This window comes from Heptranchias perlo, chromosome 41 (assembly GCF_035084215.1).
Source record: "Heptranchias perlo isolate sHepPer1 chromosome 41, sHepPer1.hap1, whole genome shotgun sequence".
Taxonomy (NCBI): Eukaryota; Metazoa; Chordata; class Chondrichthyes; order Hexanchiformes; family Hexanchidae; genus Heptranchias; species Heptranchias perlo.
Window position 1 is genome coordinate 11,976,056 of NC_090365.1, and position 27,889 is coordinate 12,003,944.

Consider the following 27,889-nt stretch of genomic DNA (forward strand, 5'->3'; position numbering starts at 1 on the left):
TTGGCACCACTTGAATAGAAATTCTAGGCCCGTGTGTTTTAGCAATCTCCACTAGGAAATGGGACAAATAAGGTCTTTATCCCCAGACAACTCAGGAGAGGCAGTCAGTGTGCTGGACCTCTGCTCAATACCTTCTAGGCTGTTATTACCCTCATTCCTGAGCCCTTTCATTACCAATGCCATATCATTTCTTATCCACATTACCATCTAATTTTCATAGAATGTATCTGTGCTGGTGTCGAATGCAAGTTTGGATGATGGTCTCTCATTACTGTTATTCCTTGGTGCACCTTGAAGACCATTTGTTGCACCTTGCTGTGTGAAGAGTAGAGCAGGTCATAGAATCATAGAAAATAGCAGCAAGAGTAGGCCATTCGGCCCTTCGGGCCTGCTCCGCCATTCAAAATGATCATGGCTGATCGTCTAACTCAGTACCCTGTTCCTGCTTTTTCCCCATATCCCTCAATCCCTTTTGCATTATGAAATATATCTATCTCCTTGAATATATTTAATGACTTGGCTTCCACTGCCTTCTGTTGTAGAGAATTCCACAGGTTCACCATCTTCTGAGTGAAGAAATTTCTCCACATCTTGGTTCTAAATGGCATACTCCATATCCTGAGACTGTGACCCCTGGTTATGGATTCTCCATCCATCAGGAACATCCTCTCTGCATCTAGTCTGTCTATCCTGTTAGAATTTTATGTTTTGATGAGATCACCTCTCATTCTTCTAAACTCTAGTGAATATATGTACGGAGTCGCACAACACCAGGTTATAGTCCAACAGCTTTAATTGAAATCACAAGCTTTCGGAGCTTTGCTCCTTCGTCAGGTGAGTCACCTGACGAAGGAGCAAAGCTCCGAAAGCTTGTGATTTCAAATAAAGCTGTTGGACTATAACCTGGTGTTGTGCGACTCCTTACATTTGTCCATCCCAGTCCATCACCGGCATCTCCACATCATGGCTACTAGTGAATATAGGCCTAGTCGACCCAATCTCTCTTCATACGTCAGTCCTGCCATCCCAGGAATCAGTCTGGTAAACCTTTGTTGCACTCCCTCCATGGCAAGGACATCCTTCCTCAGATAAGGAGACCAAAACTGCACACAATACTCCAGATGTGGGCTTACCAAGTACAACTGCAGTAAGACATGCCTGTTCCTGTACTCAAATCCTCTAGCAATGAAGGCCAACATACCATTCGCCTTCCTAACTGCTTGCTGCACCTGAATGCTCGCTTTCAGCGACTGGTGTACAAGGACACCCAGGTCTCGTTGCACCTCCCCTTTTCCCAATCTATCACCATTCAGATAATAATCTGTCATTCTGTGTTTACAACCAAATTGGATAACCTCACATTTATCCACATTATACTGCATCTGCCATGTTCTTGCCCACTCACCCAACTTGTCTAAATCACATTGGAGCCTCTTTGCATCCTCCTCACGGCTCACATTCCACCCCAGCTTTGTGTCGTCTGCAAACTTGGAAATGTTACATTCAGTTCCCTCATCCAAATCATTGATATATATTGTGAATAACTGGGGCCCAATCACTGATCCCTGCAGTACCCCACTAGTCACTGCCTGCCACCTGGAAAAAGACCCGTTTATTCCTACTCTCTGTTTCCTGTCTGTCAACCAATTCTCAATCCATGCCAGTATATTCCCCCCCAATCCCATGTGCTTTAATTTTGCACACTAACCTCTTGTGTGGGACCTTATCAAAAGCCTTCTGAAAATCCAAGTACACCACATCCACTGGTTCTCTCCTATCTATTCTACTAGTTACCTCCTCAAAAAACTCCAGTAGATTTGTTAAGCATGATTTCCCTTTCATAAACCCATGTTTACTTTGTCCAATCCTGTTAATGTCTTCCAAGTGTTCTGTTATCAAATCCTTTATAATCGACTCCAGCATTTTCCCCACTACTGATGTTAGGCTAACTGGTCTGTAATTCCCTCCTTTTTTAAATAGTGGGGTTACATTTGCCACCCTCCAATCTGTAGGAACTGTTCCAGAGTCTATAGAATTTTGGAAGATGACCACCAAGGCATCCACTATTTCTAGGGCCACTTCCTTTAGTACTCTGGGATGTAGATTATCAGGCCCTGGGGATTTGTCAGCCTTTAGCCCCATTAATTTCCCTAGCACTTTTTTTTAAACTAATACTGATTTCCTTCAGTTCCTCCCTCTCACTAGACCCTTGGTTCCCTAACATTTCCGGGAAGTTATTTGTGTCCTCATTTGTGAAGACAGAACCAAAGTATGTGTAATTGTTCTGCCATTTCTTCATTCCCCATTATAATTTCCCCCATTTCTGACTGTAAAGGACCTACATTTGTCTTCACTAATCTTTTTCTCTTGACATATTTATAGAAGAAGAAGATCATTGAGTACATAACCACATTTAGCCATTAGGGTAATGTATTGTCACTACTTGAATTTTTTGTGTATGTATTTTTAACAACTATGACATTTCTCAAATCCATATATATCCTCTGCTATCACCTCAGAGTAATATTGCCTTTGTGCACTTTTTAAAATTGTGTATATTCACACATTTTGCATTTATATCTTGTTGGGGGCCTTAGTCTTACTCCAAAAATGACCTGCCATTTCTCCTTTAAGCAGAACATTGAGACAGTCGGGGCTCAGTTGGTAAATCTTGCAATTGGACTATCTCACTAAATTATAAGGAAAATCATAGCTGGAAGAGCAAACTTTAATATTCATATTAGTTAAGTCACTTGTTGGCTCCTTGAGAAATATTAAAGGGTTACAGGTGCATAATTTTTTGTTCCAGCTAACAAAATTGTATCAAATATTGCTCATTAGAAAAACCGCCTGTTCCATCATGTTAATGAGTTGTAAATAAGGATTTTTCACAGAATGAGTAAAAAATGACTCTTAGTTTGAACAAATAATACTTTTGGAGCTGATTTAATACATATTGCTACACACTGGTTTCCTGTGCAGTGTTTGCCTTATACTGAAAACCAGCTTATAAAATAACTTAGTTCTGTCGCTTATTTTTTTCTTCTTTCTGCAACAGCTGATCCAAGCTGGAAAAGGTGAAGCACTGAGAATCCGAGCAATCCTGCGTTCCCTGGTTCCCATTGAAGACTTGGTTGGTGTTATAACCCTGCCGGTGCAGATACCTGCTTTTGGAAAAGGTAAAGTTAAACTGACAATGTTGGTACTATTAGGAGCCTCTTAAAGGCACCCTGCACCTCTTACTTGCAAAATATAAGATGCGGTTCGGCACGGAGATCAGAGATGCAGGCCCCGTCCCTATGTTTACAAACTGTTGAGTCATGTTAAGACATTGAATAAAGGTTGCGCTCTACTAAATCCTTCATCCTCCAATCTGATCACCAGACCTCACCAGTGTGCATATCTGAGTTTGTACCAGGCTTGCGATAGAGCGAGCACCAAGGTTCTCTGATGATGCACTAGAGGCCTTGATGCAAGAGGTGGACAGAAGGAGGGGCATCCTATATCCGCGGTGGGGGGGGTGGGAAAGAGGCCCTCCAGATATATGCTCGAGGCAGTTGGGGGACGAAGTCAATGCCAGGCACATAGCACCACAGTACATGAAGAAGTTCATTGCTTTGACACAAGTAGTCAAGGTGAGTGAGATCAACTATCAAGTGGCATCTCCTACCAACTGCACCACTAGCTGCATCCACTGCTCCACATACTACACCCCCATCACCCAATTACCAACAAACTCTTTTAATCAGTACTCAGCTCTTCCAGTCAGATGTTTCCTCTCACCTTCACACATTACTACTGTTGCAAGTCGTACATCCACAACTCACAGGTCACACACACTGGCAGCTATTCTACCATGACTGGCACATCACCCAAACATCCTGCAGGACATTCACCGACACACTTCCCGCTTTCTTGCAGGAGAAGGTGACACATAACAGGAGGCACCAAGTGGCAGTGGCTCCATGGAACATGAACCTCCTGTCCTCTCTCAGGATGACAGCATTCCTGTCTCACCCCTGCCACTCTGTCAATGCCCTTGCTATTGCCTGTCAGCTAGCCAGCCCACTCCCAATTGAAACTTTATAATAGGAACAGGAATAGACCATTTAGCCCCTCGAGCCTGTTCTGCCTTTCAGTGAGATCATGGTTGATCTGTGATCTAACTCCATATACCCGCCTTAGCCCCATATCCCTTAATACCTTTGGTTAACAGAAATCTTCCAATCTCAGATTTAAAATTAACAGTTGAGCTAGCATCAACTGCCGTTTGCAGAAGAGCATTCCAAACTTCTATCACCCTTTGCGTGTAGAAGTGTTTCCTAACTTCACTCATGCAAGTCCTGGCTCTAATTTTTAGGCAATGTCCCCTAGTCCTAGTATTCAATTATAGGAGACCTCCAAAAACAGGTACAAATGTATCAGCAGCCAGAAGCAATAATCCAGCAACTCACTTGTAAATCCTGCACGGTCCCTTTAAATAGCGCTGGTGGGGGGGGCGGGGGAGGGGTCCTCCAGGCTGTCTACAACCTGTTCAGCTGTGCGTGGTTAGGACAGTGCGTTAGCTGGAGCATTGAATTCCAAAATCGTATCTGTCCCTTTAAATCAGTTGCACACTGATCTAACGCATATTCTCCTTACTTTACATGCTGCCGATATTCCTTATCTGCACATGCGCAAACGCCTTTACCAAGATGGCATCCGGCGCCTGCCACGCTGCGTGTGCATTCCAGACACCATTTTGGGTTCTTAGGATGCCGTGTAGCGCGTAAAAAACGGACGCTGCGCGGCCCAATTTATAACCCTGTTTGTTTTACCCTGATGGAAACTAATGAAGTGCTTCAAAACCCTAAGAATCCTTTTTGAAATCTTTTCAACTAAACCTGAATTCTTACATGTTCTGCTGCTACAGAGTTCTATCTCTCTGCCATGACGTGGATATAAATGGTGGAACCGTGAACTGAAAAAATGGACAACAGCCCACAAATTATATTCTAGCCTGAAAAATCTCTGAGCACAAATCTGTCAGTTATCCAAATCGAAGGAGAGCTTTCACACTCGGCTTGTTCCTATGCAGAAGCCCCTTGTTCTTTGTCAACAGGCCAGTAATTATAATTATTTCTATCACCTGGATGGATGAGGCTGTGAATTGCAGCCCTCTCACTGTCTGGAGAGATGTCTACTAGGCCAGGCCTGAAGTAAATCTTGTTGGCATGATACCCTCCTTAGTGGTTGTGGCAATCGTGGAAAACAAGCTCCTTTCCCTTACAGTGACAAACTCGCGTACTTTAGCTTTTTACAAACCTGAAGTTCTAGCCAGACAATCTTAACCTGATTAGGTTTTGATGATAGGCAATAACATAATCTCAGTTCGGTCTCCTTACCGTGAAACTAATTTAACTTGATAGTATATATTGCTTAACCAAGATAAAAGAGTTACTTTCAGAATGCAGCAACACAATTTTACTTTATGGTCTCAGTACATGGGCTTAGCTACAATTTCATATGAAAAAGATATAATGCAAAAATATTTTATGGTATGACTGAGGATGAATTTCCATGTCTGTCACAGTCTGAACCCCTGGTTTTGACTACTTGCTTCATTTTCTGATTTCCAGATGGGAACATTGTTCAACCTAAAATGTCAGCCAGCTTTGTTCCTGACCATAAGGCTCCCATGGTGCTGTTCCTGGATCGTGTCTATGGGATAGAAAATCAGGATTTTCTCCTTCATGTACTGGAGGTTGGCTTCTTACCTGATATGAGAGCGGCTGCCTCCTTGGATACTGTAAGTAATGTGATTTTAAATGCTCATTTTCGGAAAATTTGCTCACAAAATTGTGCTCAAGTGCAATCTGCAGTTTCAATCAAATATTTTGTCATTGTAGCTACCATGTGCAGTGTGCAAGTTTATTTTCAAATTGATACAACAGTGTATCAGGAATTACAAGACACTAGAACAAATCTATATGAAAGGTTTCTTGTAGATAAATGTGATAGTGGATGGCTGGGTGAAAGTCAGACAGCCTGACAGTACAGACACCTCAGAATATTTCATAGAACTGTATAACCAGCAGATTATTGGATTCTTGAACTGTGGTGATTTCTGAGGCAATGTAATTGCAATCACACTTGGCTCTAACATTTTAAAATGTGCCTTTTAATATGCATATTTTGCCTTCCTGTGTCCATGTGGCCCTCAATTAGTTGGGAAGGTAGAATGATCTTAATAAATCTGTCACTGGCAACAGTCAGTATCATTTCATGTCAGTGAACAGGAAGAATGCTGTGCAGAACTGAATGAGCATCTCCTTTTGATGTTTCCCAGAGATGTCTCTGAATAATACTTCATACTGTAACCTTAGTTACTCAGATAGGCTTAAAGAGCTGGGTCTATTTACTTTAGAGCAGAATAGACTCACAGGCAACTTGATGGAGGTATATAAAATAATGAAAGGGCTAGATAGTGTGCCTATTTTATAGATTATTTCAGTTTAACAGATTGGGGAAGACCAGGGGTCACGCATTTAAACTACGCAAGAGTAGGAATAGGCTAAATGTTAGGCGATTCTTCTTTTCCCGGAGAGTATTGAGCCTCTGGAATGCAATACTGGCTTGTGCGATGTGTGCTGACTCACTGCACACCTTCAAAAAGGAGTTGGATCGGTTCTTGACTGGGGCAAAGATTGTATAGCAGGTAAGTAGTTAACACAAGCATTGTCATTGTGTTCTCCTGGACTGGTTTCGATTGTCTGGGGCAGGGGGGCGGCGTCTGAGAGGAATTTTCCAGATTTTTTGTTTACCTCTTTTGCCCTAGGTTTTCTTCTGTTTTTTTGCCTCTTCCAGAAGATTGGCTGTTGGGGGGTAGGAAGTGTCTAGCCATGATGCTCCTGACATGATGAATGTGGGGCAGGCTTGAGGGACCAGCTGGTCTTTTCCTGCCCGTCATTTTCGTATGTTCGTATGTGGCTCAGGTTAGATTTAGATTGGGATTTGAATTTGGGTTGTGAGTTATGTTCTATGTTAATCAACCAACTAATAATGCTTGTTAAGGGTCTGCTACTTAGAGAGTGGAGTTTGATTACTATATAATATGCGTGACTTGCTCCTCCAGGTTGCTTTCAGTACCACTGAGATGGCTCTGGCTTTGAACCGCTACCTCTGTTCTGCAGTGCTTCCTCTGATAACTAAATGTGCGCCACTGTTCGCTGGAACAGAGCATCGAGCCATAATGATTGATTCCATGCTGCACACCATTTACCGGTTGTCCAGGGGCCGCTCACTCACTAAGGCGCAGAGGGATGTTATTGAAGAGTGTCTCATGGCATTATGCAGGTGAGCATGTTAATAGTGTATTTTATTGTAAAATGCATTATGAAAGCACAAGTACTTTCAGTTCAAATTATGAATTTTGGGCAACTCTACAAGTGATGGTTCGGGTTCATCTTTCAGGTGTTGATAACTAATAGAAGATGGGCACCTTTACTCTTTTAAACTTATCAAAGGGAGTGGAAAAGTTGAACAAGTAATTTTTTCTGAGGAAAGTAGATATAATCTTTTATTGATGCTCAGCATCTTTGATATTCCTTTCAAGAATGGAATTAAGTTCTTAAAAATTGAAATTGCTTTGAATTTGAATTTGAACTAATTTAATGTTTTTTTGCGAAATAATGCTGAAATACTATAACAAAATGATTAGGGAACTGAGTGGTGGAGCAGGTTGAAAACTGTCCTTTCACTTTTCATACATGAATTTGAATCCAGCACAGACTGATAGGTAGAAGTTTCAGTTCACTTTCTAGCAGATATGAGTCAATAGATCAAACTGCCCTACTTCTGGACTTACTGGTGCAAAATTGTCAATCTAACTTGGAAAAGCCATGAGCATAGGCAGTAGGAAATCAAGACTGGTGCAGCACATGATACTGTTCTTAGGTTGGGGGAGCTTTGATGTATACCTAACTGTGCTATAGAAAGAAAAAAAAGAAAGCTTGCATTTATATAGTGCCTTTCACAACCTCAGGACATTCCAAATCACTTCACAATCAAGAAAATATTGTTAAAGTGTAGTCACTATTGGAATATAGGTGTCCATCTTGGCTCAGTGGTCACACCCTTGCCTCTGAGTCAGAAGATTGTGGGTTTAAGCCCCAATCCAGAAATTTGAGTACATAATCTAGGCTGCCACTTCATTGCAGTACTGAAGGAGTGCTGCACTGTCAGAGGTGCTGTCTTTCGGTTGCAATGTTAAACTGAGGCCCCGTCTGCCCTCCCTGGTGGACATAAAAGAGCACATGGAAGTAAGAGCAGTGGAATTCTCCCAAGTATTTATCCTTCAGTCAACATCACTAAGATCATGAGCATTCCAGTACTGTGCCTTGATGTATAATAGTTATAAAATAATATGTGAAAACTTAAAAAAAAAAATTGCTGTGTTGGACCTTGCTGTGTGCAATTTGGCTGCAGTGTTTTCCACATTACATCACTGACTACACTTCAAAAAGTACTTCATTGGCTGTGAAGCACTTTTGGATGTCCTGAGTTCATGAAACGTGCTGTATAAGTGCAAGTTTTTTCTTTCGTTTCTTTCTAATACCTGACCTGAGAGTACTTAAAGGGACAGAGTAGATGGAGCTTTACTCCGCATTTACCTGACCTGGAACTAACTACTTCATGCTGGCAGTGGGCAACAAAAGTTGCTGAAAAGTATTTTACTGCACAACATTAACATCTTTCACCTTGACAAGCACAAATTCACCAAGAAATATTTTTATAAGCACAAATATGGATAAATAATTACATATTCAGCAATATGAGTTACTGTTGTTTATGATTGGTAATTGTAATCCAACATATAAATACTGAATATGTAGCAAGCAATATAAATATTTGGTAAGGTTAAGGGCAGCTTACTCTTTTTGTGAATTGATAATACCTCTTGGTTAACATAATGTCTGCTTCATTTATTCCTGGTGGTATCTTTGTTTCTGCATCACAAAATTCACAAGGATAGATTTTAACTATCGGGTGGCCTACCAGTGGAGCGCGTGAACCAGCTGCCCAATAGTGTTGACGGGAAGCCCATTTTGAGGGCCGGACCTTATTAACATATAGCTGCGGGCGCCAAATCAGGGTTGCACTACAGCTCAACGGCTCCAAGCTGGCACAGTATTGAATGTTCATGCCGGCGACCAGGCCAGAATCAGGGTAGGTCTGGGGCGGGGCACGTCCATTAAAGTGGGGGACCTGGTGTGGCAGTGGTCCCACATTTATTTTTGCAGGCCCCGGAAGAGCACTCCTGCTCCGCCTGGCCCCACAAAAATAATTAAAAACTGGCCTTTTTGGCTCCCCTTCGGCGGGTCCGCCAGGTAAATCTGGGCTGAGCGTGCATGGCGCACACTCCACCCATTTGTGTCCCAAAATGGCAATTGGAGTCCTATGTACATCAGGGGCTTACTGGCTGAATCAGTTGGGCGCTCTGACTGCCCAGCAGTAGGCCCTTCCGAAGATGGCATCAGCTAGATTAGGAGCAGGAACTGGACATTAAGCTTTTCCCTACCATCTTATGGGTGCCACTGTCCTGTATCCGCCCAGTGACGCCAGTGAAAATGTCACCTGCAGAGTCAATTCTTTGTTGGAGAACTGGTTTAACTCTTAACTGATCTATAGGAGATTGCTTAAATTCTAGGAACTACACATAAAACAATGATCCAGGTGTTTGGTTGTTCTAATCTATGTATTGTACAAATATTTATCCAGTTAAGACTGACAGTTTTCTCCTGCTGTTCTAGATACCTCCGTCCATCAATGCTGCAGCACTTATTGCGTCGATTAGTGTTTGATGTACCAATATTAAATGAATATGCAAAGATGCCACTGAAGGTTAGTTTCATCTCGTATACTTCCTCTGTTTTTATTAAATATACTGCGGGGATGGTGTGTTGACAAATTCAGGATCTAGTTGTTAAAACATCATTTAAAAATTTGTTGCTGAAAATAGCTACTTTGGCAATGTAATGTTGATAAATCCTAGAAATCCCCATTGTAAAGATTTGTCAATAAATTTTTCATCATCCTTTATACACCAGATATGGGGAAATTGCAGATTTTGCAGCAGATGTTGAGACAACAGTGGTAATTTTATGACTGAGCTCCTGGCAAGGAGCCTCATCTGCAAGGAGTACCTGGACAATAGTCAGTCAAAGAAAGCCATGCTCACGGTAGTTTTGATAATCAAAAGTAATTATTTAATGTCATAATTCATATAAGCATGAAGCAAATCCAGCAATGCATACAACCTTATTCTACCCGTTGTACACTTAGTGGTTCACAACGTGATTATTTAACGATTTAACAATTCATACAAATATCAGGCAAATCACGCAATACATACAATCTTAACCAAGGGTTTAGCATGAAGGCAGTTCAGAGTGATCAGCTCCTCATGACTTGAGGTCTTTGACGTCTTCTGTTGGACATCCTTCCTTTTAGCAGAGCTGTTCTCGTCGCGAGGTCTTTTTATATAGTTTTTGACCAATGGGACGTAGGATTGGGGGGAATGTGTAATTCATTTTGTCCAATCACTACCTTTGTTGCTAGACATCATCCATTACTAGGTCTCTTTGATGTACCTCAGTTAAGACCAGGTGCAATTATCTCAAACCATTGGAATGTGGGGGTCCCCCTCTTATCTTTATTTAGACTCATTTATAGCCTTGCATATCCTGCTTCGTTCAACAATTCCCACTGCATAGTAGTTTGAAATCCTCTTCGTGGGCAATTGGAATGGTTAGGGCCTCTTATCTGTACACAGCCAATTCTAACTGCTTCAATGGTTTATCAGTTATTTTTACAAGCCCTGTTATAAACTTCTTAAAGCTTCTAAAAGTTGCTCTGTTTGCCGACTTGTTATAAACTTCTAAAAAGCTTTTCAAATTCTGGCATTTGCTGATTTAAAAGGGCCACAGTTAACCTTTTCCTTCAAATGTAACACTGTTAAAAAGGGTTTTACCCCACACACCCATCGGAATTTCAGACATTGATGTGCATGATTAACCAACCATTAATTCTGTTCAAACCTTCCCCCCCCCCCCCCCCCCCCCCGACCTGCGATCTGTTCAACACCCCCGTGGACACGCTGCTCCCCCCAGCTGCGGTCTACCAGCGCAGGCCTTCCTGCCCGACAGCCAGCCTCTAAATCTGGCTGGCTACCGGCTGGGAAGCGCAAAAAAAAAGTTTAAATGAGGTCCTACTGTTAAATTCGGCAGGACCTCCATGTTGCCCACATTTCCGGGTTTCCCTGCCACTACGATCCCCCTTCTCTTTCCCCCCCCTCCCCTCTTAAATATCAGGGCCCAAGAATCTAAAGAAAAGCAGCAGAACTAGAATGGGCTGTAATAAAATCATTTGAAGCTGCTTTATGATCTTATGCTTGTGGAAAAGAGATTTGTGTATGTTGTAAAGTATAGTATAACCTTAGTTTCTCACCATAACCTGTAAGTAATGACAGAATCTCTCCCTATTGGCAAGTAAAGGCTAAATCTCTTTCTTCTGTTTCTCCCAATCTAGTTGCTAACCAATCACTATGACAGATGTTGGAAATACTACTGCCTCCCATCTGGATGGGCAAATTATGGCGTAACCTCTGAGGAAGAACTCCATCTGACTCGTAAACTCTTCTGGGGAATCTTTGAGTCAGTGTCACATAAGGTATGCTGAGAGGGTCAGATATGTAGTTAAACCATAATATAAATCATTGTTATGTCAAACTATATTTTTTTGGAGGGTATGGTGGAAATGTTTGTGCATGTCAAGATGAAGCATGTTTGTGCTGGGGAATGAAACACTTTTCCCAATTATTTCACCCAGTGTCAGCGTTGAGTAGTCACAGTTCACGTGTGAAGTAAATCTCTATCTCGCCTGCTCCAATCTCCTCTGCTCCAACAATGTGTCTCAACTCCTATCCCAGAGCACCAGCCTACTACATCAGTGAAAGTCAGCTGGCAATTCGACTGCTACAGCAACAATAACAACGTGCATTTATATAGCTACAGAGGATAGCACAGCAAACCCAGTCCTGTCCACACATATGCATTTTCCGGTAAGGGTCATTGAATAGTGATCAACAGGGTTGCTAAGGCCGATAATAGTGCAGCAACTACTCCCTCACCTAACTTAGCACAACCAGGAATCAAACCTGAGACTTTCTGGCCTGTTTTGCACCAGGCAGCTCCTTTGCTCACCAAGCCATTGGTAGATCTTTGTGATAATTTTAAAAGAATGCATAGTCCAATATGGCAGAAAATAGGGCCTCTTTACTCCAGAAAGACTATGGGGGTTAAATTGGTTAACCCCCAAAAACAGGCGTGGGGGTCGCGCCCGGTCATTGAGATTTCATGCTACATGATTGCTATGCACTACCTGGCTGTTGAGTGGCTGCTCACCAGCAGGGGGCCCAGATATCGCAAGTGGCTAGCACTACTTAAAGGCAGCCTGCACCTCTTAAAGGGGAGGTACACTGTGACTGCAGGAAGTGTTGGAAGTCAATGATGAAGTGAATCTGTGCTGCAATATAGTGAAGCACGGTGATGATGGGAACTCCAGAATGATTAATGAGCAACAAGTTAGCTGCTCAAAGTTTGCGGGACTCTTATATTTTGAAAATATAAGATACGGGTCTGAACGGAGAACAGAAATCGCACACCTGATGCAGGTCCCATCCTTATGTTTACAAACTGTTGAGTTCTTTCAAAACATTGAATTAAGGTATTTTGCAACTACATCCCACGTCCTCCAATCTGCACGCCAGACTCTGCCAATCTGAGTTTGTACAGGGCCTGCGAGAGAGCGTGCACCAGGGTTCTCCGATGATACACTAGAGGCCATGGTGCAAGAGGTGGACAGCAAGGGGGGGCATTCTATATCTGCAGTGGGGAGGGAAGCCCTCCAGACATATGCTGCCGAGGCAGTGGGGGCCAGTAGGGTATGAGGTCAATGCCAGGAACATAGCACCATGAACATGGATGCAGTGCAAGAAGAAGTGCAATAATCTGACACGAGTGATCAAGGTGCGTGAGTTCAACTGTCAAGTGGCATATCCTACCAATCGCACCACTAGCCGCATCCACTGCTCCGCGCACAACACCCCTCCATCACCCACATACCAACAAACTCTTTTCATCAGTACTCAACTCTTCCAATCAGATGCTTTACCTCACCCTCACACATTGCCACTGTTGCAAGCTATACACCCACAACTCACAGGTCACACATACTGGCAGCTATTCAATCATGACGGCCACATCACCCAAACATCTTGCAGGAGACTCACCGACACACATCCTGCTTTCTTGCAGGAGAATGTGGCGCATATCAGGAGGCAGCCAGTGGCAATGGCTCCATGGAACATGAACCTGCTGTCCCACCCCTCCCACCCCTGCCACTCTGCCAGTGCCCTTGCTGTTGCCTGCCAGCTAGCCAGCCCACTCCCTGGAGAATATTGAAACTTTGTTATAGGAAGATAGGAACAGGAGTAGGCTATTTAGCCTCTCAAGCCTGTTCGGCCATTCATTGAGATCATGGCTGATCTGTGACCTAACTCCATATACCCGCCATAGCCCCATATCCCTTAATGTCTTTGGTTAACAAAAATCTATCAGTCTCCGATTTAAAATTAACAATTGAACTAACATCAGCTGCAATTTGCGGAAGAGTGCTCCAAACTTCTACCACCCTTTCAGTGCAGTATTGTTTCCTAGCTTCACTCCTGAAAGTCCTAGCTCTAATTTTTGGGCTATCTTCTCTCGTCCTAGTTTTCGTATAGGAGACCTCCAACAACAGGTACGTATGCATCAGCAGCCCAAAGCAATAATCCAGCAACGAGCCTGTAACTCCTGCATGATCCCTTTAAATAGCATTGGGGGGGTGCTCCATGCCATTTGAGACCTGTTTAGCTCTGCGAGGTTAAGGCAATGGTTTAGCTAGAGCATGGAGTTCCAAAATCGTCTCTGTCCCTCTAAATTAGCTTTGCACACTGATCTACCACATAATCTCCCTACTTTACATGTTAGCGGCGTTCGTTAAGTGCGCATGCGCAAACACCTTTACCAATATGCCGTCCGGCGCGTGAAAGCCATAAGTGTGTGCTCACATCTCAGATGCCATTTTCTGTGCTTAGGAGTCCACATAGCGCCTACACAACGGACGCTCCGGGGGCCCAATTTAGCCCCTATAGCCCTTGGTTGGGAGATTATGATCGTGAGCTACAGGTTGTTAATATACTGGTGTGTTGTGGTTATACTTTATATGTGAACCGAAACAGTGAGTATTATACATATTAACCAAGAGATTTAAGATTAATTTCCTTGATTGTATGCCACAAACTCCCTGGTTGAATTTTCTATAGAATCATAGAAAATAGGAGCAAGAGTAGGCCATTCAGCCCTTCGGGCCTGCTCCACCATTCAAAATGATCATGGTTGATCGTCTAACTCAGTACCCTGTTCCTGCTTTTTCCCCATATCCCTTGATCCCTTTAGCATTAAGAAATATATCTATCTCCTTCTTGAATATATTTAATGACTTGGCCTCCATTGCCTTCTGTAGTAGAGAATTCCACAGGTTCACCACCCTCTGAATGAAGAAATTTCTCCTCATCTTGGTTCTAAATGGCATACCCCGTATCCTGAGACTGTGACCCCTGGTTATGGATTCCCCATCCATCGGGAACATCCTCCCTGCATCTAGTCTGTCTAGTCCTGTTAGAATTTTATGTTTCGATGAGATCACTTCTCTTTCTTCTAAACTCTAGTGAATATAGGCCTAGTCAACCCAATCTCTCCTCATACGTCAGTCCTGCCATCCCAGGAATCAGTCTGGTAAACTTTCGTTGCACTCCCTCCATGGCACGGACATCCTTCCTCAGATAAGGAGACCAAAACTGCACACAATACTCCAGATGTGGTCTCACCAAGGCCCTGTACAACTGCAGTAAGATATCCCTGTTCCTGTATTCAAATCCTCTTGCAATGAAGGCCAACATACCATTCGCCTTCCTAACTGCTTGCTGCACCTGAATGCTCGCTTTCAACGACTGGTGTACAATAATCGCTGATCACAATTCATGATGAGACCTGGGCAAGCACTTCATGTGGAGAAAGTCATTTTTTGCGAGTAATTAAAGGCCCTACTGTTACAGCGATAACTTCACATCTCAGATCAGCTAAAAACTGGCAGTTGTGAGTGTCAAGAAGCATTGGAATGAAACCTGTGGCATTCAGGTAATGAAGCACATTCTCCAACTAGTTGTTGTCAGTCAGGGTACAGTTACCTAATTCAGTTCTGAGAAACTCAGAAAAAAGTAAGTGATCCTGAGCTGTAGCTACTCTCCATTATATGGAATCATACTGACATCAGTTCTTTTTTTAAACTTCACTACCCTCCCTCCCCCAAGGTCATTTGCTCTCATCCTCTCCTCTTAGGATGCTATCCCTTTAGTAGCTCACCCAAGTGGCCATAATTTTAACAGGGATATTGGAAGGTGATCAGGACCAAGGATTCTTGTTTATTCTTCTCTCCCTAACTTGAGTGCTGAAGCCAACTGTAGCACCCCTACCACTTTCCCAGCTCATTCAATAGGCTGAGGAATGAACTTTAAGCCAATTGGCTCAATTACTCACCAGAATAAACTTTGAGCCACCAGGGAAGCCTCCATCAATCTCTTACACATATAAGGAGGGCAGATTTTCCAATTCAAACTCAAGGCAGGCAAGAGTTTGGAAAATTTACCATTTATATCTATTTTTATTGTGAAAATTACTCTACTCAAGCCTAGCTACCATTTGTGCTTTACTTAAGACTCGATAATATTGGAAATTTTTGGTTAACGATGCATTTTCCTTGAATGTTGTGATTTATAGTTAAGAGGAATTTATTGTATTGATAAACTTGGAGTAGAAATGTAGATATAATCAGATTGCATGTGTTTTGCAGAAATATGATTCTGACTTGTTCAAGATAGTCATGCAGTGCCTGTGTGGGATAGCTGGTGCACTACCACCAGATTATGTTGATGCCAGCTATTCCTCCAAGGTGGAGAAAAAAGCTTCAGTGGATGCAGAAGGAAACTTTGACCCTAAACCAGTAGACACTATGAAGTATGAATTGTTTTAATCTTTTTCTCTGCTCAATTTCAGACTTTGGTGAACTGTTTCTGAAAGGCATGTTTTCTATCAAGCCTTGCCTGGGCCTCCCTTGCGCCGGACTCCCCCCAACACTCCAATCGTGACAAATCACAACTCCTCCCAATCACGACCCCGATCTCTCAGCCTCCCCATCCCGATCACAGCCCCAACATCTGAAACGCATCCCCCTACAGATCGCAACCCTGAACTTTCTCCCCCAACTAACTGCCGGAGACAGTCCCCACGGGTCCCCGACTGCCGCCTCCTGCTGCTTGTTTCCCCGCTCGCTGGCCAAGCTGTCAATCTGGCTGGCTGTTGGGCAGGAGATTGCAACATGTTATTTAAATGAGGCCCTGCTGTCAAGATCAGCGGGGCCTCCATGTCCCCGGCCTTGCCAGGATTTCCACATGCTACCACGCTCCCCCGCACCCTCCCAGCCTCCCTATTAATATCGAGGCCATTATGTTTGGCACATTCACTGGTTAGTACATTAATTTATATAGCATGGTGTAATGATAATTTTAAAATTATAATTCATCATAGGCTTTTCCACTCTTCTGCACTCTAATCCTGCTATGCATGCACATACCACATATGTAAGCATTCTAAAATGATAATTTCAAAATTTTCAAATTGAAGTTAACCAACAAATTGGATGCACCATATATCCCAGAACATAAATCAGTCTCATATTAGAACCATTTCAACACCTTGTTCATAAATATCCAGTAAACACTAATGCTATTTCTTGCTGAGACATTAATTTTAAGAAGTCATAAACTAAAAGTTAAACGAATCAAAGTCTGAAACAAAACTTTGGACTCTCAGGTTTTTACTGTTATTTTTTGATGACCAAGTTTTGTTATTTCATGTAACCAACAAACTCCTACAAATTGGCAAACAGTGAAACTTGCAGAGGTTTATTTCAGAAAGATACCATAACATACAGTACGACACATGTTGTGGCATATTTATAAATATTCTGTTTACATTTTACATTTAATTTATTTCGAACAGGATATGTGCTACTCAGTATTTCAAATGTCAGAATTTGTCAAGAGCTTGCATTGAAAAATACTTATAGAAAGAAATTTCAACTAAACTATAAGGTTATAATTGAAATTATTGTTTTGTTCTCACTGTTCTAGTTTATGATGCATAGTCAATAGTTTTTTGGAGTTGCTTAATAGAAAACATGCTTTTTTGTGCTATGTGAATAACACTCAATATTCATTGTCAATCCACAAAAGAATCACAGAAGAAATTTAACAATAAGAATAACAACAACATGTATTTATACAGTGCCTTTAATGGAGAAAAACATCCCAAGGCATTTTGCAGAGGGGTAATCAGACAAAAATGAATGTTAAGCCATGAGAAAGATTGGTCAAAGAAGTGGTTTAATGGAGGGTATTAAAGGAGGAGAGAGAAGTGGAGATGCAGAGGGGCTTTGGGAGGGTATTCCAGAGCATGAGGCCTAGACAGCTGAAGGCAAAGCCATCAATGTTGGGGTGAAGTGGAGTTAAGGCCAGAGTTGGAGGAAAAGAGAGTTCTGGAGCGATTGTAGGACTGGAAGAGGTTACAGAGATAGGGAGGGGCAAGGTCATGAAAGGATTTAAACACTAGGATGAGAATTTTAAATTGCAAGCTGTTGGGGTCTTTGAGCCAACTTAGGTCAACACAGACAGGAGTGATGGGTGAGTAGGACTTGGAGTTGTGGGAAAGATGGGCATGGATTTGGGAGACAAAAGCACATTAAAGGACTTTGGAGAAGAAACGGATGTTAACGATGGGTCAGTAGGTTGCAAGGAGAGACGAGTAAAAGGTGAGTTTTTTGAAGGTGGTTTTGAAACGGAGGAAATGTAGTCACTCTATTGTAGGAAAACTTGGCAGCCAATTTGCCCACATAATGGTCCCACAAACAGCAATGTGATAATGATCAGATAATCTGTTTTAGTGGTGTTGGTTGAAATATTGGCCAGGACACTGGAGAGAACTCCTCTGCTCAAGTGCCTTGGGACCTTTTACATCCACCAGAGAGGGCAGATGGGGTCTCAGTTTAACATCTCATCCAAAAGACGACACCTCCAACAGTGCAGCACTCCCTCAATATTACACTGGAGTATTAGCCTAGATTTTGTGCTAAAGTCTCTGGAGTGGGACTTGAACCCACAACCTTCTGACAGAAGTGAGAGTGCTACCAACTGAGCCAAGGCTAACACCTATGGACATGGGAATCAGGGCTAGAGCAGGAGGTAGCCTGGAAGCAAGTTTGGCTTGATGGGCAAGGGAAAGTAGGGAAACAAATGAGGCACCTGAATGGATGGTCAATCTTAGTGATAAAGAAGATCGTGCGCTCCTTGGAGATGAGGGTGGTGGCCGGGGGAGAGGAGTTTAAGGAAACTGTTGGAGAAAAAACTCCAGGATAATACAGGAGTAGTGGGTGTTTTGGCAGAGGAAGCTCGATGATGCTTGATGTAGTCCAACTAGATCTGGCGATGGTTAGCTAAACCAGTTGTGTGCCAGATATGCTCAAGTTAGCGCCCCTTGGACTTGAGGGAGCGAAGAGGGGGGAATGATCAGGGTGGAAAAAAGTAAAGGTTTTACTGGAGAACCAAAGGTGGAGGTGAGAGAGTGGTTGAATAGATCGACAGCTGCAGAAATCTCGTGGTGAATGGAAGGCCAAAGACTAGGCAGCATGAAAGTGGATTTGTAAATAACTTAGGGGAGAGTTTTTTTCCCAGGGATGGATGCAGGAGGAAGTGAGGTTGGAAGAGGGTTGGGGGATATGGATGGTGAGGGATACAGTGAAGTGGTCAGAGATGGCCATGTCTATGATTGAGACCATGGGAGTAGAGAAACCACATGAGATGGCAAGGTCAAGGGGTGGCCATCAATATAGATTGTTTATGTGGAGAGTTATATGGAGGAAGAGGACCAGTGGATTTTTTAAAAACTTAATTTGTGAGTCAAACTGTTTGTTGATATGTGGTGATTTTTACAGTGTCATAATTCCTGAAAAACTGGACCCCATTATCAACAAGTATGCAGAGTACACACATGACAAGTGGGCTTTTGAGAAGGTATGATATTTCTGCTGCTTTCAATTTCTTAATTTTAATACACTTTTTCTTTTACTATTCTAATGTACAGTCTTCAATCAGATTTTTGTGTATTGTAAAAAAAACTCTAATCCATACAGAGCATTATGTTAAGTGGGTTGTTTTGTAATATTGTAATCAAACCACTGCAGAATATTCATAACTTTTCTGCCAATCTGATGATCGGTGTTATGATTCATGCTTTCTTCCAACACTTTCAATGTGTTCACAGCAAAAAGTACAGTTAAGATCAAACCTCTTGTGAACTAAAACTCGCTCCTTTATGCACGCCTTGTATGGGAAACATGCCAAAGGGCAAACAATTATCTTTTATTTTCGCTATACCACACCAAAGAACTTGTAGGATGTCCACCATGCTCTCCTGACTACTCCAACGGGCAGTAATACCAAATTGTCAGATTATTATTTTCAAGCTAAACTGTAAAGATTTATTTAAAGTAAGATAATTACACACAAGCTGCAAGACACAAGACCTTTCTGAAGCTGCATACACTCAGTAAAGATAAAATCAGTCTACAAGAGGCTAAAATATCTTCAGAACATGTGTTTTATACAGTTTGATAATGAGCAAGATGTTTGGAAGAAACAGTCTTCCGTACACTTCCTGATATGTTGTTTGGAAATGGATGAGGTGACATTCCTGTCCACCACACAGATTCCAAGTATTAATTGTAGAAACTGATCAGAGCTAAAAACTAAATTTGAACTAGAGATATTTAATTATAAACTAAAATGGAATAGGTATGGCAGTGGCTTTATGCCAGAATAAAAATTTATATCATGATCATTTGGATTTTCAGAAGGCCTTTGATAAAGTCTCACATGAGAAGTTAGTGTTCAAACTTAAAGCACATAGGATTGGGGTAATATACTGGCATGGATTGAAAATTGGTTAACAGTCAGGAAACAGAGAGTAGGAATAAATGGGTCTTTTTCAGGTTGGCAGGCAGTGACTAGTGGGGTACCGCAGGAATCAGTGCTTGGGCCCCAGCTATTCACAATATATATCAATGATTTGGATGAGGGACCCAAATGTAATATTTCCAAGTTTGTTGACGACACAAACCTAGGTGGAATCTTGAGTTGTGAGGAGGATGCAAAGAGGCTTCAAGGTGATTTAGACAAGTTGAGTGAGTGGGCAAATACATGGCAGATGCAATATAATGTGGATAAATGTGAAGTTATCCACTTTGGAAGGAAAAACAAAAAGGCAGAGTATTATTTAAATGATGATAGATTGGGAAATGTTGATGTACAAAGGGACCTGGGTGTCCTTGTACACCAGTCACTGAAAGCAAACATACAGATGCAGCCAGCAGTTAGGAAGGCAAATGGAATGTTGGCCTTCATTGCAAGAGGATTTGAGTACAGGAGCAAGGATGTCTTACTGCAGTTATACAGGGCCTTGGTGAGACCACACCTGGAGTATTGTGTACAGTTTTGGTCTCCTTACCTAAGAAAGGATATACTTGCCGTAGAGGGAGTGCAGCGAAGGTTCACCAGACTGATCCCTGGGACAGCAGGACTGTCGTATGAGGAGAGATTGGGTCGACTCGGCCTGTATTCACTCGAGTTTAGAAGAATGAGAGGAGATCTCATTGAAACGTATAAAATTCTGACAGAGCTAGACAGACTGGATGCAGGGAGAATGTTTTCCCTGGCTGGGGGCTCCAGAACAAGGGGTCACAGTCTCAGGATATGGGGTAGGACATTTAGGACTAAGATGAGGAGAAATTTCTTCACTCAGAGGGTGGCGAACCTGTGGAATTCTCTACCACAGAAGGCTGTGGAGGCCATGTCACTGAATATATTTAAGAAGGAGCTAGATAGATTTCTAGACACAAAAGGCATAAAGGGGTATGGGGAGAGAGCGGGACTATGGTATTGAGATAGAGGATCAGCCAGGATCATATTGGATGGCGGAGCAGGCTCAAAGGGCCGAATGGCCTACTCCTGCTCCTGTTTTCTATGTTTAAGCATTATCTTGACATATTAAACATCTTCCTCTCAAGTGTATCCTTTAATGGTCAGCCACCAACAGTTGCTATATCAAATTTTGGTTGAGCATGGAATATTATAATTGGTTAGTGAGGAAAGACTGTTGTGCTCGTGAATGAATATACAGTTTAGTTGTAATATCAGGCTTGCTATATAATGCTGTCAAATAGTGTGCTTATCATGCATCAATGGTCATTATCCTGTTGCCATCATCTGATGGATTGTTACATCTGGTCCCTATTTTTATTCTGCTGTCTTTATTAAAATGGGTGCCATTGGATTAAATGACTGGAAGAGTTAATCCTAATTATTCACTTACAAACTAGTTTATGTAAAGAGAGAGTTCAGTTTTATATGAACACTTTTTAATTCCCATATATTTTTGGCTGCTGGAATAATTAAGAGGAATCTTAACTCTCCACGATCAGCAGAAAAGGAGCAGGACAGCAGTTAAAGTAGAATGTCTCCATTTCCCGCACTGCTCCAGCCTACTCCCCATTTTAATGCTGCTGCTTTGCCGATGGACAAGGTTCCCGCCAGACTCCGGCAGGACCCTCGTCAATAAATGCATATCTGGGTCCCATGGTGCACATCGGATCCCTGCGGCATTTTAATCTGCTCCTGGGCGAGGCGGCTGCCCCCTCAGGTAAAGCTGTTGGAAAGCCAGCAAGCCCACTGCAAGTAAGTGGAAAAAATTATCTTAGTGGGGCCAGAAAGAGTGGGAATGTTTCTCGGGGCCCCACCAGGAAAGTCTGGGGCTCTGATGCCTTGGACACAACATCCCCTCCCCGCAACCTGCTGCGAGACCCTCGGAACAACCCCCTCCTGTGACTTGTCTCACTACCGGCAGCCTTCTCTTGATCTTCGTTGCGTGCTCACCAGCCAGCTGCTACTTTCTGCCCAAACCAGGTGAGCAGCTGATCAGCCGCATTCAAATGAGGCCCGGTAGTTAAAATTTGCCGGGACTCTGACTCAGATTCGTCAGCTGGAATGCTGTCTGCTTTCCACCAGGAGTTAAAATCAGGTCTATTGCGTTAGCGTGAAATTGAAAGATTTATATGGAGGCAATTAAAGTCATTTTGGCTAAAAACAAAAATGCAAATAACTAGCACTGCTGTAATAGTCAATGTTTTCAGGCACATCAGTTCAAAGTGCAAATAAATCTTAAGTTCTACAGTGAGATATTAAACCCAATGTAAAATGCAGTCTATTTTTTGATGCAGATACAAAATAACTGGAGTTTTGGTGAAACTATTGATGAAGAGGCCCAAACTCACCCATGGTTGAGGCCTTACAAAACATTCTCTGAAAAGGTAAGAACATTACTATATTCCAATCCTGATCAGGTAAAATTCTTCATCTATGTAACCACAGATAATAATGTACTAGATTTAATTTTTTTAAGTTCATAGGTTGCAACTTTTAACAATTATCCATGGGTGTTTCCAGGACCGAGAAATCTATAGATGGCCAATCAAAGAGTCCCTAAAAGCTATGATTGCCTGGGAATGGACAGTTGAAAAAGCAGGTGAGGGAGTGGAAAAGAGTGAGAAGGGGGAGAAGAAAACCCGCAAGATTTCACAATCCGCCCAGGTGAGTGGAGATTTTAGTACCCTTTAGTAAAATTTTATTCTGATAAAGTAGTCCGAATTCAATGTTAGAAACCACAGCTCACTCAATTCTATGAAATTCTACGTTTTCATAGAATTTCATAGAATGTATAGCACAGAAACGGGCCATTCGGCCCAAGTGGTCTATGCCACCTTGCCCCATCTCACTCTATCAATATATCCTTATATTCTTTTCTCCCCACAGAGAGGTGCAAAAGCTATAGAGTAGTGATAACGGGGGACTTCAACTATCCTAATATAGACTAGGATAATATATAAGGGGCAAAGAGGGGGAGGAATATTTGAAATGTGTTCAGGATAATTTTCTTGACCAGTACGTTTCTGGCCCAACGAGGAAGAAGGCATTGCTGGACTTGGTTCTGGGGAATGAGGCGGGCCAAGTGGAGCAAGTGGCAGTGGGGGAGCATTTAGGGAGCAGCGATCATAGTATCATAAGGTTTAGAATAGCTATGGAAAAGGACATGGACCACTCTAGTAAAAATACTCAATTGGAGGAGGGCCAATTTCAATGGGATGAGAACAGATCTGGCCCGGGTAAATTGGAATCAAAGATTAGCAGGCAAAATTGTAATGGAACAATGGGCGGCCTTTAAAGAGGAGATGCTTTGGGTACAGTCTACATACATTCCCACAAGGGAGAAAGGTAGGGCAACTAAAGCCAGAGCTCCCTGGATGACAAAAGAGATAGTGAGTAAGGGGGCAAAAAAGGGACATATGACAGATGTCAGGTTGATAACACAAGTGAGAACCAGGCAGAATATAGAAAGTTCAGAGGGGAAGTGAAAAAGGAAATAATAGGGGCAAAGAGAGAGTATGAAAATAAACTGGCAGCCAACATAAAAGGGAATCCAACAATCTTCTACAGGCATGTAAGCAGTAAAAAGGGAGTAAGAGGAGGGGTGGGGCCGATTAGGGTCCATAAAGGAGATCTACTCATGGAGGCAGAGGGCATGGCCGAGATATGAGTACTTTGCATCTGCTTTACCATGGAAGAAGATGCTGCCAGAGTCTCATTAAAAGAAGATATAGTTGAGATACTGGATGGGTTAAAAATTGATAAAGAGGTACTAGATAGGCTAGCTGTACTTAAAGTAGATAAGTCACCCGGTCCGGATGGGATGCATCCTAAGTTGCTGAGGGAAGTAAGGGTGGAAATTGCGGAGATACTGGCCATAATCTTCCAAACATCCTTAGATACGGGGGCAGTGCCAGAGGACTGGAGAATTGCAAATGTTACACCCTTGTTCAAAAATGGATGTAAGGATAAACCCAGCAACTATAGGCCAGTCAGTTTAACCTCGGTGGTGGGGAAACTTTTGGAAACTATAATCCGGGACAGAATTAACAGTCACTTGGACGAGTGTGGATTGATCAGGGAAAGCCAGCACGGATTTGTTAAAGACAAATCATGTTAAACTAACTTGATAGAGTTTTTTGATGAGGTAACAGAGAGGGTAGATGAGGGCAGTGCAGTTGATGTGGTGTATTTGGACTTTCAAAAGGCATTTGATAAAGTGCTGCAGGGTAGGCTTGTCATCAAGATTGCTGCCCATGGAATAAAGGGGGCAGTAGCAATATGGATACAGAATTGGCTAAGTGACAGGAAACAGAGAGTAGTGGTGAACGGTTGTTTTTTGGAGTGGTGGGAGGTGTTCAGTGGTGGACCACTGCTTTTCTTGATACATGTTCATGACTTGGACTTGGGTGTACAGGGCACAATTTCAAAATTTGCAGATGACACAAAACTTGGAAGGGTAGTGAACAGTGAGGACGATAGTGATATACTTCAAGAGGATATAGACAGGCTGGTGGCATGGTTGGACACGTGGCAAATGAAATTTAACGCAGAAAAATGCAAAGTGATACATTTTGGTTGGAAGAATGAGGAGAGGCAATATAAACTAGAGGGCACAATTCTAAAAGGGGTACAGGAAGAGAGATCTGGCGGTATATGTGCACAAATCGTTGAAGGTGACAGAGCAGGTTGAGAAAGCGGTTAAAAAAGCATACAGGCTCCTGGTCTTTATAAATAGAGGCATAGAGTACAAAAGTAAGGAAGTCATGATGAACCTTTATAAAACACTGGTTCGGCCACAACTGGAGTATTGTGTCCAGTTCTGGCCACCGCACTTTAGGAAAGATGTGAAGGCCTTAGAGAGAGTGCAGAAGAGATTTACGAGAATGATTCCAGGGATGAGGGTCTTTAGTTACATGGATAGACTGGAGAAGCTGGGATTGTTCTCCTTGGAACAGAGAAAGTTGCAAGGAGATTTGATAGAGGTATTCAAAATCATGAAGGATCTAGACTGAGTAGATAGAGAGAAATTGTTCCCATTGGCGGAAGGGTCAAGAACCAGAGGGCATAGATTGAAGGTGATTGCCAAAAGGACCAAAGGTGACATGAGGAAAAACTTTTTTACACAATGAGTGGTCAGGATCTGTATGCACTGCCCGGGGTGGTGGAGGCAGATTCAATCATGGCCTTCAAAAGGGAACTAGATAAGTACTTGAAAGGAAAAAAATTGCAGGGCTACGGGGATAGGGCAGGGGAGTGGGACTAGCTGGATTGCTTTTGCATAGAGCCGGCGCGGACTCGATGGGCCGAATGGTCTCCTCTCGTGCTGTAACTTTTTTATGATTCTATATACTTATCTAGCTTCCCCTTAAATGCATCTATGCTATTTGCCTCAACCATTCCAAGTGATAGCAAGTTCCACATTCTAACCACTCTGGATAAAGAAGTTTTTCTGAATTCCTTATTGGATTTATTAATGACTATCTTATATTTATGGCCCCTAGTTTTAGTCTCCCCCACAAGTGGAAACATCTTCTCTACTTCTACCCTTTCGAACCCCTTCATAATTTTAAAAACCTCTATCAGGTCACCTCTTAGTCTTCTCTTTTCTAGAGAAAAGAGCTCCAGTCTGTTCAGTCTTTCCTGATAGTTGTAGTCTCTCAGTTCTGGTTACATCCTTGTAAATCTTTTTTGCACTTTCTCCAGTGCTTCTATATCCTTTTTGTAATATGGATAGAAAAACTGTGCACAGTACTGCAAGTGTGGTCTAACCAATTTTCTATATAAGCTTAACGAACAAACACTATAAAAAGGGATAATGCTATTATTACAAGCATGCCGATTCTGGCTTAGTCAAGGCTTCTTATTAAGAATTATGAACAATAAATAATTTAAAATTGCTGAAAAGAATTTTAGAATGTTCTTCTTTAGAACCCATGCTGAAATCTTATTTAACTTTGAAATCAGAAAGCAAACTATTACCTTGCGCTAATAACTTTTTAGGGTTTTACATATGATTTTATTTTTATAGTAGTTTAACGTTGCTGTCAATAATTTGTTTTACAGCCTATTTTATCTTTCCTTAATTTTTTTTTCAGGTTGTGTATGACCCTAGTCATGGATACAATCCACAGCCCCCCGAGTTGTTGAACATGACGTTGTCTCGTGAGTTGCAGGTATAGCGCCTAGTTTGTTTTTGCTTAAACAATTCTCAGTTCTGCAGAATAAAATTTACCAGTTCACTGTGATTTCTTATCTGCTCAGAAGCTGGCATTTTCACTGGTCCCAGATAACTTATGCAAAATTTGTAGTAAATTGTACTAATTGCAATCATAAGGTAAAGGTGGAAATTCGTGGGATGTCGCGCCATGTCAAATTACTTGCCCTATTGAGTTCCATCTTACTTGAGATGAGCATTAGACTGTTTGAGATGTATCTATAAATCTTTATAATACATGCAAGATTGCAAATAATAAGTAAAAAAGGTGATATTTTCTTTTGGTCACTAATTTTAGCAAAAAGATATCTGTAAATAGCGGCGCAATAGCATAAAAAGAGCCAACAGACATCTGTTCATGCTTAGCGCTGTTCAAATGGCTGCAGTTTAAACATGGGTTCAAGGATATTAGTGATGAGTTTAAAAAATTCGCAGTTGTTTGTGCTACAGTTCAGTCATGGGAATTACACAGTGGAGTGGGGTGGGATGGAAGATATAAATAAAAACTGAGTGCTGAACTCCAGGTCAGACCTGGGAGTAGGCAGCTGGACAAGAGACATCCCTTCTTCCACACTGGGCGGAACAGGGTGGTAGCACGATCAAAATGACAACGCCTACTTACTGCCCCCTTCCCGCTGACATCCGGGTCTCAGCCATTTTTGTGGAGACCTTGAAGTGGGTGACGAAAGCACCTGCCAAAGACAGAAACAGGCAGAAGCCTCATTAGGCCATGCAAATCAGGGTCCTATAACATATGACGCCAATGCTCTTTTCAAGTACCATTGGACGGTCCTTGCACCGCATATGATCCGCCCATTGGTACTTGGCATTGTGTGGCCTAACCAGTTGTCCTTAAAGGGATCGCTGCAGGCTGCTCAAAAAAAAGTTTGGAAAAAGGTTCTTAAATGATGCTGGGAGGAGCATTAATGCTCCTCCTGACCCCACAAAGCTTGACAGGCCATCTAGATCGCCTCTCTTCCGCTACCCCACTTAACTTACCTACACCGGCTGGGCTCCTCAGTGGAGCTCCCAGATTTCCTCCCCCTTCCGATCAGCAAACTGCCCCAGAAGAATATCCCTTCTGTAGCACATACTGTACAAAATTGCCTATTTAAAAAATGATTGCAGCTGACATTTTAGTGGCTCATAGCCAATTTTTAAAAAAGTTATGAACCCTTGTTTTGAACAAAGAGGAACTTATAGCCCAAAATAGTCTAAAATATTAGACAAATTGTAACATTCTGTAGTGTATCTGTATTTTAAACATGAATTCTTATATTTTGTAGTCAATGGCAGAGCAACTTGCAGAAAACTACCACAACACATGGGGTCGTAAGAAGAAGCTGGAGCTACAGGCCAAAGGTTAGATTGCATGATCAATCATGTGCCATTATATATTGAAATAACTTTCCATATGTTTTATGCATTGCCTTTCACTGTAACTT

The 27,889-nt window shown here is 42.2% G+C and overlaps 1 protein-coding gene across 8 annotated transcripts in view; it reads left to right on the forward strand.

Moving 5' to 3' along the window:
• LOC137306054 (ryanodine receptor 1-like) overlaps positions 1–27,889 on the forward strand; it is a 332,570-nt gene that overhangs the window by 94,006 nt on the left and 210,675 nt on the right. For all 8 annotated transcript variants that reach the window (XM_067975094.1, XM_067975097.1, XM_067975096.1 and 5 more), the window contains exons 28-38: positions 3,059–3,179; positions 5,619–5,788; positions 7,115–7,335; positions 9,792–9,882; positions 11,569–11,709; positions 15,991–16,154; positions 19,186–19,264; positions 22,525–22,614; positions 22,751–22,894; positions 26,326–26,403; positions 27,731–27,806. In XM_067975094.1, coding sequence (XP_067831195.1) covers positions 3,059–3,179; positions 5,619–5,788; positions 7,115–7,335; positions 9,792–9,882; positions 11,569–11,709; positions 15,991–16,154; positions 19,186–19,264; positions 22,525–22,614; positions 22,751–22,894; positions 26,326–26,403; positions 27,731–27,806 — 1,375 coding nt within the window. The remainder of the gene's footprint in view (positions 1–3,058; positions 3,180–5,618; positions 5,789–7,114; positions 7,336–9,791; positions 9,883–11,568; positions 11,710–15,990; positions 16,155–19,185; positions 19,265–22,524; positions 22,615–22,750; positions 22,895–26,325; positions 26,404–27,730; positions 27,807–27,889) is intronic.